This window comes from Mustela nivalis (genome assembly GCF_964662115.1).
Source record: "Mustela nivalis genome assembly, chromosome: 6".
NCBI lineage: Eukaryota > Metazoa > Chordata > Mammalia > Carnivora > Mustelidae > Mustela > Mustela nivalis.
The window spans coordinates 91,688,506-91,704,343 of NC_139025.1; the positions used below are offsets into that span (position 1 = coordinate 91,688,506).

Below are 15,838 nucleotides of genomic sequence, written 5' to 3' on the forward strand. Positions count from 1 at the left end.
CACTGAAAACTCCCAACCAGTCTCAGGACAGCAAAACCCAGTCAATATACAGGTTTGCCTCCACTTCCAGAGGGATGCGGAGACTAAACATATCTGTGGCTTCTACAGGGCGACAGCAACCTTGCTGCTGCTCAGAAAGATTAAAGAGTTCAAATGAAGGGTATTTTTTTTCCCCTCAGACAGGGAAACAAAATAAACATATCAAACACTAACTGCCTTAGTGGAAATCCTCTGTTGAACAGGCAGACAATTATGAGATAAGAAATAAGAATAAACAACCAAATGCTTTGATGTTTTAAAAACAAATTCTTTGAGGTTTTAAAAAAATACTCATTCGTCAAAACAGAAGTAATTCGTTTTATGAGTAAACAATATGTTACCAAGCATCCAGAGGAGGAAACAAAAGAAAGGAGTAATACCCAACTGAGAAGAAAGAGGGGACAGAAGTAAGTTTAATGTGATATTGCATAAGAAAATAATCAGCAGAGTATCCTGATTAGCCAGAAGAGGCCTCCTGGAAGAGGCAAACTGAGGCTAGCTTTGGAATACAGAGATTCTTCTTTTGCTTTTCAGGCAACAGAGGAGTCTTCTGTGTCTATGGATGGCTTTTAATAAGCCAGTTTGGCGAGAGAGCACACTTAATTCTGTCTTGTGTGAATCTCACTGCATAGGAATATATAGCAGCTGAAAAATTCAAATTGTTTCATGCAATATGTCCTCTTAAAGATTTGGTCTGATATTTGATTATTTTTGGTGTCACATCTTTCTCATGAAAACATAATCCCAGGGCGCCTGGGTGGTTCAGTCGGTTAAGCGGCTGCCTTTGGCTCAGGTCATGATCCCAGGGTCCTGGGATCAAGCCCCACATCGGGCTCTCTGCTCAGTGGAGAGCCTGCTTCTCCCCTCTCTCTGCCTGCTGCTCTGGCTACTTGTGATCTCCATCTCTGTGTCAAATAAATTAAGATCTTAAAAAAAAAAAGAAAGAAAGAAAGAACAAACATAATTCCTACACAGTGGAGTGGTAAAAAAATTTTTTTTTAAAAACCCTCTGATGATAATTTTCATTCATAATTCAAGTCAGTGGGAGAACCTGATTTGATTAACAGAAAACTGCATTCAGGCTTTTGTCATTTTTGCCCCTCTAAGGCACAACTGATTTCCTAATTTAATGTTACTTGAGATAGGAATTGATGGATGAAGTCCGTTACATAATTTAAGAATAACGAGTTGATGCTAATATCATTCAGTGGGACTTTTTTTCAAACATTTCTTTCACACCTTCTTAGATTCAATTTCACAACATCCTCGTGGGTCGGGTAGACTCAGGTTTTTATAGAAAAGGAAAGCTATGGCCTAGAGAATAGAGATGAGCAGCCCAAGCTCACACGGCAAATCAAGAGCAGAACCCTGGATGTCCTATACCTTTGCTGCAGTACCATCTAAGCTATTACCAAAACACTAAAGCTGAGAATTCGCAGCAGTAACAACAGCTGCAACAAAATGAGGGTAGCCGTCCTCTGCGGAGGGCTGACTGCGTCCGGCACTGTGCTGAGCACGACAGATCAGGTACCTCATTTAATAACTACTTAGAATAATTAATAATATGACCAAGTCATTATCTCAGGTTGCCGGAAGGGGATGGAGGCAAAGAGAGGATGAACTTTGACTGAGGTCAGGCAGCCCACATGAGTCTCCATGGCAACTCATTTAAGTTCACGTCAACCAGAAGGCCTGGGGAATCTTGAACTTGCCTTCTGATGTATGGCTGGCAGCCTCTGACTTCAAGTTCTCAAGTCTTTGCTCAGAAGTCAGCTTCTCTGTGAGGACTATTCTGTGACATTCCACTGAAAACTGTAGCCTCGTCCCCACCCTGCCCCAAATCCATCTTCCTTACCCTGCTCTACCCCGTGGTTTAATGTTTTGTTTCTAACACTGATTTTTAACATAAGTACCACAGGGCAAAGATCTTTGGGGTTTTCTCACCAACATATCCCAGAGGTTCGGACTGTGCTATCCAATAAAACTTTTATATTGACAATTTTTTTTTTCAAATCTGTGCTATATGGTAACCACTAGCCACAAAAACAGAACTGAAAAGTAGCGAATGCCACTGAAGAACTGAATTTTTAATTTATCTGATTTATCTAATTATATGATTTAAACAGCCACATGTGGCTAATGGTTACCACACTGGACCCCATGGGCCTAAAACAAAACCTAGCATAAATATACTCCCTGTAAATGATTTGTTAAATGAATGAATTTATAAATAACTTAATGAGTAAGACATATTTTTCATATGACATACGGCCTACTTTCACTAACTGCAAGTTAAATTTTATATTTTTTCAATAGAATTATAAGCTCAAGAAAGTCCAGATCAAATTAAGAAAATAGCCTGAAAATTCAGATAGGACTCACAGCACAAACACAGATTTCTCAAACTACTAACTCCCTTTTACCATCAGTGGCTTAAAACCTTCCAAAACATTTCTGGAAAACAGCAAACCAGCAGCACATAATGAATTCTCACATTTGACCAAAAAATACAATGAATATTATCATCATTCAGTACCTTTTTGACCTTGTTCTTTTTCTCATAGGTCTCTGACAGAGGTTTTTTCTTCTGCTGAGTTGTGTCTTTGGAGAATAAATACTCAAATTCACTAGGATCCCGAATATCCGGTTCTTCTAAGGAATCCCATAAGGTCGGGGTAGCATTTTGGCTTAAAAGAGAAAAATGACAAGTTAACCATTAAAATCAAAACTGAAGGGAGCAGAATATAATGAAATCTCTAGTTCACTTTATAACTCATTTAAGATACATATATATATATATATATATATATATAAAATGTCTGTATGTTTATAAATATATCTCCTTCTAAAAAAGCTTGAAGAATGCCTTTTCATGTTACAGTTTTTTTTCTTTATGTCAAGATATACCACAGAACATCAAAACCAACACCCATTTTCAAAACCGAATGACCACTAGAAACAATCAAAGAGAGAAAAGAGAGATCTAGAGAAACCATGTGGGAGTGGGACTAGAAATCCTGGGATACACATGACTGAAGCCATATAAGCTGTTCTTCCCTTAGTCTACGGCGTTTCCATCATGAATAAAAATGGACATCATATAAATGCTGAAAAGATAACCAATTCTGAGATATTGATGGGATAATTCTTAATAAAAATTCTTAAAAAGAATAAAATTCTATACCTTCTAGTAAGATAAAGATTAACCCTTTCTTTGAACTTTTTCTTACACTCCAAAAAATCATTTTTAGGATTCGTTCAGGTCAATTCAGGGTAAGACCCATAATAATTTGTGAATAGACTGAGCCCATTTAGAAATACTTGATTTCTAACACTCTGCCTTCACAACCGTATTTAACAATGAAATCAAAAATCTCCATTGTACTGGCCTTCACGGGGCTTTCCACCAAAGCAGACATGGGAAGGCTGTACATTTTGTTTCTAGGGTTTTGTTTCGTTTTGTTTTTTCAATCTTCAAAACACAGGGGCACTAGTTGAGAAACAAAGAGAAGAAGATATGGAAAATCAGGTAGAAAAGAACTGCCTCTGAGACCAAACTTGGAAGGGTTACCATCCAGGCTTCCTTCAGCTAGAACACATTTTCCCCCCAAGTGTCTACTTCCTTATTTTTAAACACTCTTAATATGCATAGACACAAAAAAATACAATGCTTCATCTATACATTCATTGTTTTTCAAATATATTATATATGATCCATAATATCTATACGTACCTAATCTTGTTTTAATATGTATTTTCTCCATTATTGAAAACTAAAAGAACTATTATTGTATGGAGAGGTCCACAAAATTTGGGGGTGCAAAAAGGCAATTTTCTTATTCAAAACAGTTGGGAAAACTGACTTCTCAGATCTGTGTGTCCACATTTTCTACATGTCCCACGGAATATAAACATTTTCATCTGTTAGGATTCACTTCTAACTTTTTCATAATATTTGAGCCATTTAAGAGTATATGTGTGACATGTATAATGTATGAGAGTATAATGAATGCCTGTGAAATCATCACCCAAGATCTAGAACACTTGCAGCAGAGTGTATCCATCCAAGTGCTCCTGCCTCAGCCGCCCACCTCTGCCACTCACTTAACTTCCATTTGAAACACGAACACTGTTAAGTGCTTATCTCAGCGGCACTCAGGAAGGGGGATTTTACTAGTAGAAGAGAACCAGGGCATTTTGGAGCATGCAGCCTGTTAAGGGCTGCTGGTCTGGGCTTCATGAATGTTCTGGGAAGCGGAAGAGAGGGTGTGTAGAAGGAGGTGATATGATGCAAAGGGGGAGTTGTTCAGACCCATCCGTCTCCCACCCCCCATCCTCCAACCCCGCACCTGTACCGCTTGGACCCAGCTCCAAGGACTCTGAGCTTTAGGTTCATATGAGTAGGCAGCAACTCACTCATATTCTAGAGTAAATTGGCTTTGATAGGCTGAACACTTCATCACTATTTACTACATTGTCTCTATGGAAAAGGCATGTTCAGTAATGAAAAAAAAAAAAAAGAATCTTGGACTACTACCTGTCAGTGAGTTGGGGTCAGCAGGCATTTTGTGGGGCAGTCACAAGGCCTCTCTTACAGACCAGCTCATCTGTTATAATGGTCACTTCCTCTCTGACCACTGAACATACAAATCTAGCTCACAAGAAGAGGAAGAGGAAGGCAGAAGAAGGAGGAAGGAGAGACTGGAGAGGGAGAAATGGCAGAGGCAGGAGGGAGATGGGGAGGAAGGAGGAGAAGATACTAGAAAATAGATAGTTGTTAGGAAGCCAAAAAAGTAGATGAGGATCTCTTTTTCTTTAACAAAATATCTCTTCCCTATTCTAGAAGCCACAAAACAAAAAGAATGCAAAATGGCAAAAGCTAAAAATCAGTTCATGTTAGTAGTGAAAAGCAATCAAGTAGGTAAAAGGCAGTAGATATAAAATGGAAAAAAAAAATCTTATTTTACTCCTGGGTCCCTGGAAGACCTAGACCAAAATTTACCGTGCATGCATTAGACACAGCGCTTACTCTTCTGCTCAGACAGAAAACTAAAATACCATTTCCTCTCTTTTTTAAAAAAACACACCCAAAACAGTTTTAGTTCAAAAATGAACACTACACGGAATCTCTACAGCCTTTTAGTTTAAAAGAAATACTCATGCTCTGAGGGTACAAAACCGTTTTGAGGGACCCATGATAAAAGACACTAAATGTGCGGTGCAGAGGGAAGCGGCTATCTTGCAGTCCTCATGCAGGAAACTCAGTACATCATCTATTTTTTGTTTTGCTCAGAACTGAAGTCCTAACCTTATAATGAAATTAATAACAGCCCGAGGATGTAATTGTTTTCTTTCTCAAAATGGCCAAACACATAAGGAGGGAAAAAAATGATGATCATCTCCAGCCTGACTTTGACCCACCTTGAACAGTGGGCAAAGGGCCCATATCTCCCAGCGGTACTGTCACACCACTGCTGTGGTCTAGGATATTGGTTGTTTACAGAGTCTTGAGGGGAATGGAGTGGAGGCAGGCTTGTGAGGCACAGGTGTGGAACAGTTCCATGTGCTGTCGGAACACACGACCCCAGGGCTGACAGGTGGGATTCATCACTCTGGAATGTCTGTACATTAATTTGAGAACACTAATAAGGGAACACAGAACCATATAAAGATTCTGGGAAACAATTTCTTAGGAAATGTCATCTAAGTTTTGAATGAGACAAAAAGGAATACTAGTACTATAGCTATTTTGGGATCTTCTTCCTTTTTTTTAACCATTCATTTGGGAAATAATAAGTCATCTGCATTTAGAAAAAAAAAAGTATCAAGAGTCTCCAAACATAAACTCCTGGTCCTTATTTTTGGTTAGGAAAGGAGCCAATATGAAGCACATAATCAACTTAGTTCACCATATGCGTTGTTTATAGTGATTTCCTCCTATAGCAGTTTCCAGTTGCTTTATAATTGTAAATTTCATGTTATGTTGTTTAATATCCTGCCTTCCATATACAAAATGTTAGATAAATTGAAAGATTCACTACCACACACTGATTTGAGGAGTAAGTTCAAAAATGTGTGTTTAATGGGACGCCTGGGTGGCTCAGTTGGTTAAGCAGCTGCCTTCGGCTCAGGTCATGATCCCAGCATCCTGGGATGGAGTCCCACATCGGGCCCCTTGCTCAGCAGGGAGTCTGCTTCTCCCTCTGCCTCTGCCTGCCATTCTGTCTGCCTGTGCTCGCTCTCTCCCCCCCCCTCTCTGATAAATAAATAAAATCTTTAAAAAAAATGTGTGTTTAAAAATGTGTTCTCTATTTGCTGTCCTTCACAAACAAATGAACTTCAAATCTAGAGATTATCAAGAAGCAACTCAAGATCTCTCTCACTGTCCTCTTGACAGACTCTGAAATGAGGCAGAAGAAATTAAATTCAAATATGTTTGAATGGAAGTTTCCCACCAACCTATCTTCCTGCCGCACAGACCCAGCTTAACAAGCTATACAAATGTTAGATGTGCTCTACTGGCTCCTTCTCTGAGCAACAGGGTTTAAGATGTGAGGATATAAGTTAGGGGAATGAGAGTTCAAGCAGAGATGTTCTATTTTTTGACTCCCTTTTGTTCTAAAGAGCTAAGGACTCAGCTATGTCTGGCTCTTCTAATAAAACCTGAAAAATTACACACACCTGGTAAGTCTCCAGATCATAAGGCTGATGATCCCATCGTAAGACAAGAAAGATATTCTAAAAATCTTCAGTGAACACAGCTATAGGTCCAGGCTTTATGTCTGTCTGTGTGCTTACTTGCTACCTGTAGGCATGTTCGAGAAGGCTCTGACTTAGACCAGGGCTCTTCTCTAAGAAGGGTCTGTAAAATGGAACTTTTATCTTGGAGAAGCATCTGACATTGCAGACACTGTTCCTCCCCGCATCAGTCTACGGCAAATACAGACAAGACCTGGTAGAGATAGATATTCTCCCTCTCAACACTCCAACCTTGTTTATCCAAGGTACTCACTATACGGCATCTGAGAAATGAATGTCACAGTACACAGATATCCAGTGGGTAAGAATAAAACGTCACTTGGGCAAAATCCTGGATATTCACAACCTGAGAACGGGCTGGGGGAGTTGAGCTCACCTTTTATCACTTATTTGTATTCTAGTCCAGTACAAAGGCTTCATGGGGCAACTCGGCTCAATGGCTGGCTTCCGAGGACACTGGCTAGAAGAAGGGCCAACTCCGAAGAAGAGTCCAGGAGGGGGTGGGGGTGCAAGTCCTGGAGGTGTTGGAGGAGGAGGAGGCCCCCCACTGGTGGGCAGAGCAGGGGAACTGGGAAGTGGTGGTGGAGGAGGAGGTGGGGGAGGAGGGCCGGCACTCGGAGGCAGAGGAGGGGGTGGAGGAGGTGGCGGTCCAGCACTCACAGGTGGTGGCAGTGGAGGTACTGGTGACAAAGGTCCAAGTCCAGGTGGGAGGGGAGGAGGCGGAGGGGGAGGGGCGACTGCTGGGGGTGGTGGTGCGGGAGGTGGAGAGGATGCCTTCTGCTGACTTGGTGAGAGGCCTTCTACAGACTGAAGTGGTCCATGGGCGTCTTTGTTGTCATTTGGGGGAGAGAGCTGACTCAAAGAGGAGATAGTCAGCTTTTTGGGTATTATCTGGTTACTTCTGATTGTCTTGCCTTCACCTTCACAGGGTTTGAGAAAAGTCTCTCTGTCTGTCTGGATGCACACATTTCGGTAGGTCTTTGGAGGACAGTCATCACCTGTGGAGATACACGCATCTTTCATCTCTTCACGTCCTCCTCGCCATCGGTGTTCTGTCTCTCGTTTGAGAGTTTCGATGGTTTCTTCTAGTCTTGCTGTAACCACTGCGTGCTCCCCCCGGATGTGAAATGCCTGGAGTTCAAACTGAGCCTGTAGAAAAGCAGTGGGGAAAAAAAGTAAAGAATTTATTTTAAAAAATAGATATCTGAAATAAAAGCTTCAATACCATCCCTGTGCCACCGCAGCCCAGCCCACATCAACACACGGAAACACAGAGGTGTTCTTTTGAGGATCTGACAAAGTATAAAATTTCACTTTATGAATTTTCCAAAGACTTAAACCATTGGAGTAGAAGCATAATTTCATCCAATCTCACCTCATGGGGGAAAATTACCATGGGTTAAGGTTTTCAGTAAAACTGTTCCCTAAGAATTTTCACCCTGTTTTGATATCAAATGCAAAACAAAGTGTTCATAAAAATTTGAGCATGCTTGAATATATCTTCTATTACTTTTGCTTTGGGTTTTGAAAAAGAAAACTGTAAGAAAAAAAAAATGAGATCCTTCTGGCTATCCTCACAAGTTTCCCTTAGAATACCTCTTCTTTGGGGCTTCTGGGCCAACACAGCAGAAACCAAAGGTACGAGAAGAAGCTATCACACATGTCTATTTTCTAGAAGTTTCCATATTAAAGCTGTCCCTGATCAATATTTGGGTCTGTTTCATAATTTTTCATAAGATAGTAATAAATAAGCAACATAAATGCATAGAAAACGAGAGTTGATTTTCTCACATGTGAACATGGCACCCTGATGCAACTCCAAAAAACCAGGTAAAATCTGGACACCATCCATTTCATGTATAACATAGAGGGTTAGGCACCTGAGCTCTGGATTTATACCACCTGATTTGCATCCCAGCTTAGCCACTTGCTAGCTCTACAACCTTGGGCAAGGAACTTTGTGTCTTCACGTCTGAGTCTTCCCAAGTGTAAAGGGAATGACTGTGAGCCAGCTCTAGGGTTTTTAGAAAGGTACATGACATCTGAATAAATGTTACTACTAGGTACTGCTGCTAATGATAATATTAGAAGACTGACAGATTTACAATCATTCTTTCACATTTCCAAATAATGCCACCTTTGTGGAATGATGGGCACAAAACCAAGAAAAGCTTTAGCAAGTCTGGATAAACAAGGTAGTACAAATGCAAAAGTTTACCCAATCTTTCAGAAGTTCTACTACCAAATGCCTGAAAGTAATTTCAAGTGTCATTCAACTATGCGATCAAGATAATCAGTGTTTCAACGTCTTGCCCGTCACCATCTCCCCCTCCCACCCCTGCCCACCTCTACCTACAGCCCAGCCCTAATGTCCACAGAATGGCTTGCCAACATGTCAATTTCATGACAATGACTAGTTCAGTTCTGCCACAACAAACTAACTCTGGCTTCTTGTTCCCCACTAACTTTCTTCCGAGAAGGTTAAGATGACATTGATGAGCCAATAATTTTCTTCAATTTTCAACTTCTTAATAATATAAAAAAGGTATAAAGACATGTTCCACAGAGAGACTTTCCCTTTATCACGCAACTGACCTGTATCTATAGCAAACACCTTGGTCCCCTCTCACCCCCTTCCCATCTACCTCTTAACCTATGATCTTCTGAAGCCGCTGAAGCTGACACATGTACCTATACGTTGTTTCAGTGACTCTCTTGCTTAGTGCAGTGGGTAGAGCCCAAATCAGCCAGGTTGTTTAACCTCTCTGGACCTCAGTGTTCTCATAAGTAAAATGCAGATACTAACAGATTCCACCTCATAAGGCAGGTGAGAAGTAGATGAATTAATATACATAAAACAACAGAGAGGGAAGTGTTTGGAACACAGTAGGTGGCTCATAGGTTTGCTACAATGATTACTGTTTCTTTGTTGCTGTCCCAGATGCCAGTGGCCACATCACCTTGCTTTCAGCTCTCAGCCGGCTCCCTGCACCATACTCTATCCATCTAAAGCAAAGATAAAGATACTTTGTATTTTTTTTAAGAGAGTGTGCCTGTGAGTGGGAGGAGGGGCAGAAGGAGAGGAAGAATCTCAAGCCGACTCCCCACTGAGCAGGGAGCCTGATGTGGAGCTCTGTGGATCTAGATCTCAGGACCCTGAGATCATGACCTGGGCTGCAATTAAGAATCTGATGCTTAACCGACTGAGCCACCCAGGTGCCCCTAAAGGCGAGTTCTTTAATTTGTTCTAGCAGTTGCCCTTTCTCACTGTCTCTTCTTCCCAGCAGAATTTTTGGGGAAAAAATATACAACTCTCACTCGATCTATTTTCTCATCCATTCTCCCTTCAGCAAATCATAATTGACTTCTGCCCCCAGGCCCACACCCCCAACTCATTGAAATCCTGTGATCTGAGTGTTGCATTTGGTCAGCATTTTGCAGTGATCCAGCCGTCTAGGCTGCATTGTTAGAGTTAGAGATGCCTTGAAATTCTCCAGCTTCTACCTACCCCCAATTTCTTCCCACTTCTCAGCTCTCTCCAGACAATCTGTGGACTCCTCTCCCTCCATTCATCCCCTAAATGTTGTTCCCCAGGCATCCTGCTTGCCATTTTACCCTTCTCACACTACACAATCTCTCTGAACCATCTTGTGTACTCATAGGGTACAGCAACACCTAACTACTATACACTGTTATTTCCCAAGAGGACCTTAGAGTCATCAATCACTCCAACCACCCTCCTGACTGATCTACCTCCATGTTTAATCAATACTTCATCGAGCCCCACATGGGGCTCTCTGCTCAGCAGAGAGCCTGCTTCCTCCTCTCTTTCTCTGTATGCCTCTCTGCCTACTTGTGATCTCTGTCTGGCAAATAAATAAATAAAATCTTAAAAAAAAAAAAAAGAACTACAAACAATATCCACGTATTATTTGGGGCGCCTGGGTGGCTTAGTTGGTTAAGCCGCTGCCTTCGGCTCAGGTCATGATCTCAGGGTCCTGGGATCGAGTCCCGCATCTGGCTCTCTGCTCGACAGGGAGCCTGCTTCCTCCTCTCTCCATCTGCCTGCCTCTCTGCCTGCTTGTGATCTCTCCCCGTCAAATAAAGAAATAAAATCTTTAAAAAAAAAAAATCAGTACCTCAAACTCAACATGTTCAAACTCATCATGAACTCATCATTGTCAAACCTCAATTTGTTCTTCCTCTGAAATTCCTTCCTGCAGTTAATGGCATCGCCATCTTCCTAGTCATCACATTCAGACACCTGGATCTTATACTGGATTTCTTGCTTTTTCTCTCTCATTCCCAGCATATTATTTATCAACAAACCTCACTAATGTCTCTGATTCATTCTCTTCCTTCCATTTACAGTGCCTCAACTTTTCAGTTTATCTATTTCAGTTTATCAGTTTATCCAGAGAATGCCAACAACCACCTAATTCTCCTGACCACAGTTTAGCCATACTAGTTCCAGGACAATATTTTAATAAATGCAGATTTTTGCTCTTTAATATCTCTTCAATAATTGGCCATTACTTACAACCTGACACTGAGCCTTTTTAGCATGGACACACTGAAGTCTCCTTTGATCTGTTTATTTTTGTCAGCTTTCTCCTCTTTTGGCTCCTGCCTCTTCCCCAGATAGGCCCTGGCTTCACACTTGCATAGCATCTTGCCTCTCCCAGGACCGTGCTCACTCATGTATCTGGGCCTTTGCAAATGCTGTCTTCTCTCAACACCCCTTCACTCCTGAAAATGCCCAAAGTAAGGGGATAGATCACTAAGCATAGGTTCCATGGGTGGCTTCCTTACAATCTGTATACACTGATATGAAGAATTGCCATATGAGAAAGAAATACCAAATTTCCATATACTCCATACTGATATGTTGGGATTATAATAAGAAACCCTAATAGTCGAACCTTTGGCAAAGCTAGTTTTTAACCCTGTTTTCCTCTCAACTTTCTTCTATTAAGTGCCCTTTCCACTTTGCACGTGGAAACTATGTGCTATTTTTACTCTCCTTTACGTAGAACCACAGCTAGAAAGACTATTAGCAATTTAGGGAATCAAACCCAAAGTAGAACTTTCAGTCAGATAATCATGTACTCCTTCCCAGACAAAGTTTGCCCAAGATCCTGGGAATCTTATGAAATGTCAAGTCCAGTTCCTTTCAGCCAAAACTACAGAGGAGGATGGGCCAAAGGAACGTAATGCTTTTGAACCCTGGTGACTCTCTTTTCAGGCTCCCTTACATTCACATTGAATGTGATGCTCATACATGGGAGAAAAATAGTTATAAACCTTCCATTTTTTCCTAGGTAAATGATCTTAAGGTCATACAAAGCACTAGGAATTTCCCTCTCCTGCTTCCCTCTCTGCTGAAAATCTGTTTTTCTGCATCCATCCCAATATCTCATTTGAAAGGAGACAGGTGCTGAGGTTTGAGGTCTTCCTCAAGCTTTATCTACCAGATGCCGTCCATGTTTTATCCACCTTCCTTTGCTCGTAACTTTATTGCTTCTCCTGCTGTCATTTTTAAGTGCATCCTCTTCCCATTTGCAATCGCCTAGTGATCTATATCCATTTCCTTCTAAGGATTCACATTCACAATCCTTAAGAGAACAATCCCAATTAAACCATTCTGTTATAATCTTCCTTTTCCGTACTGGCACTACTTTTATTTGTCTCATGTCATGCTTGTCAGCCTGCTCCCCATTAGAAACACCTAGAGAGCTCTGTAAAAAGTGCTGATGAGCAGGACGGACCATCCTCAGAGATCTGAGATGGTGTCCTTGGGCTGATATCCTTAAAGCTCGCCAGAGAATTCCAAAGGGCATCCAGAGTTGAAATCAACAGCCCCTGTCCTTAATCTTTTCTCTGCTCCAGGCACGGCTGAGACAGGCTGACGCCACAGTACCAGTGCACTCTTTGTGGCAAAGACTTACACTTGGGTCATTTCAGAATGTCCAAAGGAATGTGTGTAACTTGGAAAAGCCCCTTCCTGATTCTGACCTGTCCCCATAAGGACAGCAGATAAGTCTAAATACTTTCCATGATGCCTCATGGCTCCTTAAAACATGGCCTCTCTCTGTTCACTTTTCCAGATACTTCTCTATAGTTTCCCTGTGCTGCATCACTACAGAATCAGCATACATTCAACCCCCACATTGCTATGATTTTACATATGTTATTTGTACTACTTAAGACACCTTTTCTCTTCATTTCTACCTAGCAAAAGCCCTGAAGGAAAACTCAGTCAAGTTCAGCTGAACCTTCTGGCTTAAACTTTTCTTGACTCTTCCTGACAAGAATTTTTCTTTGACATTGCTGCCAAAGAACCTGCTAGGTTCACGTCCCATTATAGTCATTTCTGCTTATCTTCTTTGTAAATCTAAAAGCTCCAGGCAGTTGGGGACCGTGCCTTATTCATGTTTGAACTTCCAGAACATTGCACATTGCTTGGCTTGTTAGTGATCCAGAAATGCTTATGGAATTGAACTATTTCCTTAGTTTTAAATGTCAAGACTTCCTTGTGCCCCTACTAGGCACCTAGACTTGCAGCTTCAAAAAATTTTTTAAAGAGAGGTATGGGTGTTCACTTCCTTTTTGAGAGTCCCACACACAACATAAACTATGAGATTTCATAGCTGCTATTGCCTACAATATTCAAATCCAGGGGTTTGGGGGTTCTTTTTATGTATGGGTATTTCTAAAAGTTGACATTTAATTTTAACAACTCAAAATATTATAGATCAGTGCACTCTGCACAACGAGGTTAAAAACTGTTCCCTTAAGTATAAGAAACTACCTAGTAGAATTGAACCACATTTGTGATTTTAATCTGATTAGGGACTGGACTCTAGGCTACTTCCTCAGCCTCCTCAGGGGCTGGTCCTTCCTTCCCCTTACCAAATCCTCATTATTTTTTAATATCCTTCACATTACCACTGTTCAGAGATATCATCGAAGGAACACACTGTACTGAAACCTAAGCAACAGAGGGAGACTTTTGCTTCTCTGGTCCCCACAACACATCTGTCAAAAAGAATGTGGAAAAGTGCCTGCTGATGAAAGACATCATGATGGTGCCAAGCAATGTGGAAAAATCATCTGTTAGCATTTTGTTGTTACGAACCATCTCTCCCAGTGCTGCTGCCAGGACCAGTAAAAATTCAGGTTATCTGCTGTACAACTTGAGTCACTCAATCTTTTCCAGGGACCCTTCCAAATTCTACAATCGAGATGGGAGCAAGCTAGAATATTCCCAGGGATGGCACAGAAGCACAGTGAAGCTTTACCACTTCAGAGAATTATAGCCTAAGGAGATGGAAGGAGAGAAAGGAGGGCTCAAGGACATTCAAGTGTCTCAAAGGGTTGGAATTGGGGCCTCAGAGTGCTCAGGTGAAGTGAGAAGACAGTGTGGTTCTACGGCCCTGTATGTAGGCATCCCGGTTTCCGGTTTGTTTTGGAAGGCTGCACAAAGGCTGCAGTAATTGCCCATGTCGCTGGCTGACACTTGTTACTCTAAAAACAAGTCTCTATTAATAAAAAGAATGGCGCTGGGCTTGATAAAATCCCCAGAAGTTAACAATAGCTGGTTTTAATCAACTATTATCAATACTCTTTTTTGGTTCTTATCAGAAAATAAACCCTATCATGTTACAACTAAGAGGCCTTCTCAGGGACACTCCGAAACATGAGGCACATCTGATACAATGATATAATTAGAACTTGCTAGGAGGAAAAAATAGAGAGACTGGGCCGGATAAGGAGTAAACAGGCATCGAAAGATAAAATGGCACTTAAGATGACTTGGGAGTAAAACCCAACACAGGTGCACGGGATGTCGAGTACGAAGTGAAATTACACATGTGTAAAAATGGCGCCCTCTCTGGGAATCACCTGCCATGCTGACGTTCAGTCAAGATAACAAGGGAAAAGAAACCAACGTAAAGCAAGTGTGCTGGACCCCGTGCAAAGTGCCTTCAACTCTGTAAGGCAGACCTTCTGGGAGATGTGTTATCTTCCATAAGACACCATGCCTGGAAAATGGTGACAAAGAAACTTCCATCTGGCTGCCATTAAATTCACACTCTTTCCACTTTACCATTTTTAAACTGATGGGAGCTAAAATAATAGTATTTCATAATTATGTTTGAAATTGAAGAACAGCGGACACACAATGTGACATTAGTTTCAGGTGTGCAGCATAGTGATTCAACAACATTGTGTGTTAGGCTGTGCTCACCACAAGTGTGTAGCTGCCGTCTGTCGCCATACAAGGCTTATTACATTACCAATGACTATATTCCCTATGTCATACCTTTCACCCCTCTGATTGGTTTATTCCATTACTGGAAGCCTGCACCTCCCACTCCCTTTCACCCATTTTACCCATTCCCCCCAGCCAACTCTTCCCTCTGGTAACCACAGGTTTGTTCTCTAAATTTATGGGACTGTTTGGGTTTTGTTTTGTTTTTTAGATTTGACATATAAATAAAATCACAAATAAAATCTTTCTCTGACTTACCACACTTAGCAAAATGCCTCTAGGTCCATCCATGTTGTCACAAATGCCAAGGCCTAGTTAATTTTTATGGCTGAGTAATATTCCATTGTGTGTGTGTAATATATATATATATATATATATATATATACATGTATATATATATATATATACATCTTCTTTAATCATTCATCTATTGATGGACACCTGGGATGCTTCCATATCTCTGCCATTAGTTGTTTTTTTTTTTTCCTGGTATTTCTATTTTTAATTTTCTGCAGAAACTCCATACCATTTTTCTATACAGGTTGCACCAATTCACATCCTTGCCAACAGGTGCACAATGGTTCCTTTTAGTCCACATCCTCACCAGCACATGTTGTTTCTTGTCTTTTTGATTCTAGTCATTCTGACTGGTGTGAGGCGATTGCCCATTGTGGTTTTGATTTGCATCTCCCTGATGTTGAGCAACTTTTCATGTGTCTGTTGGCTAGCTGTAGGTCTTCTCTGGGAAAATATCTATTCAGGTTC

At 41.1% G+C, this 15,838-nt stretch overlaps 1 protein-coding gene across 14 annotated transcripts in view; it reads right to left on the reverse strand.

The window, feature by feature from the left end:
• Positions 1–15,838, reverse strand: part of FMN1 (formin 1) — a gene marked incomplete at its 5' end in the record, with an annotated part of 414,033 nt that overhangs the window by 185,220 nt on the left and 212,975 nt on the right. For all 14 annotated transcript variants that reach the window (XM_082734303.1, XM_082734305.1, XM_082734302.1 and 11 more), the window contains 2 exons: positions 2,576–2,726; positions 7,175–7,947. In XM_082734303.1, the coding sequence (XP_082590429.1) occupies positions 2,576–2,726; positions 7,175–7,947 (924 nt within the window). The remainder of the gene's footprint in view (positions 1–2,575; positions 2,727–7,174; positions 7,948–15,838) is intronic.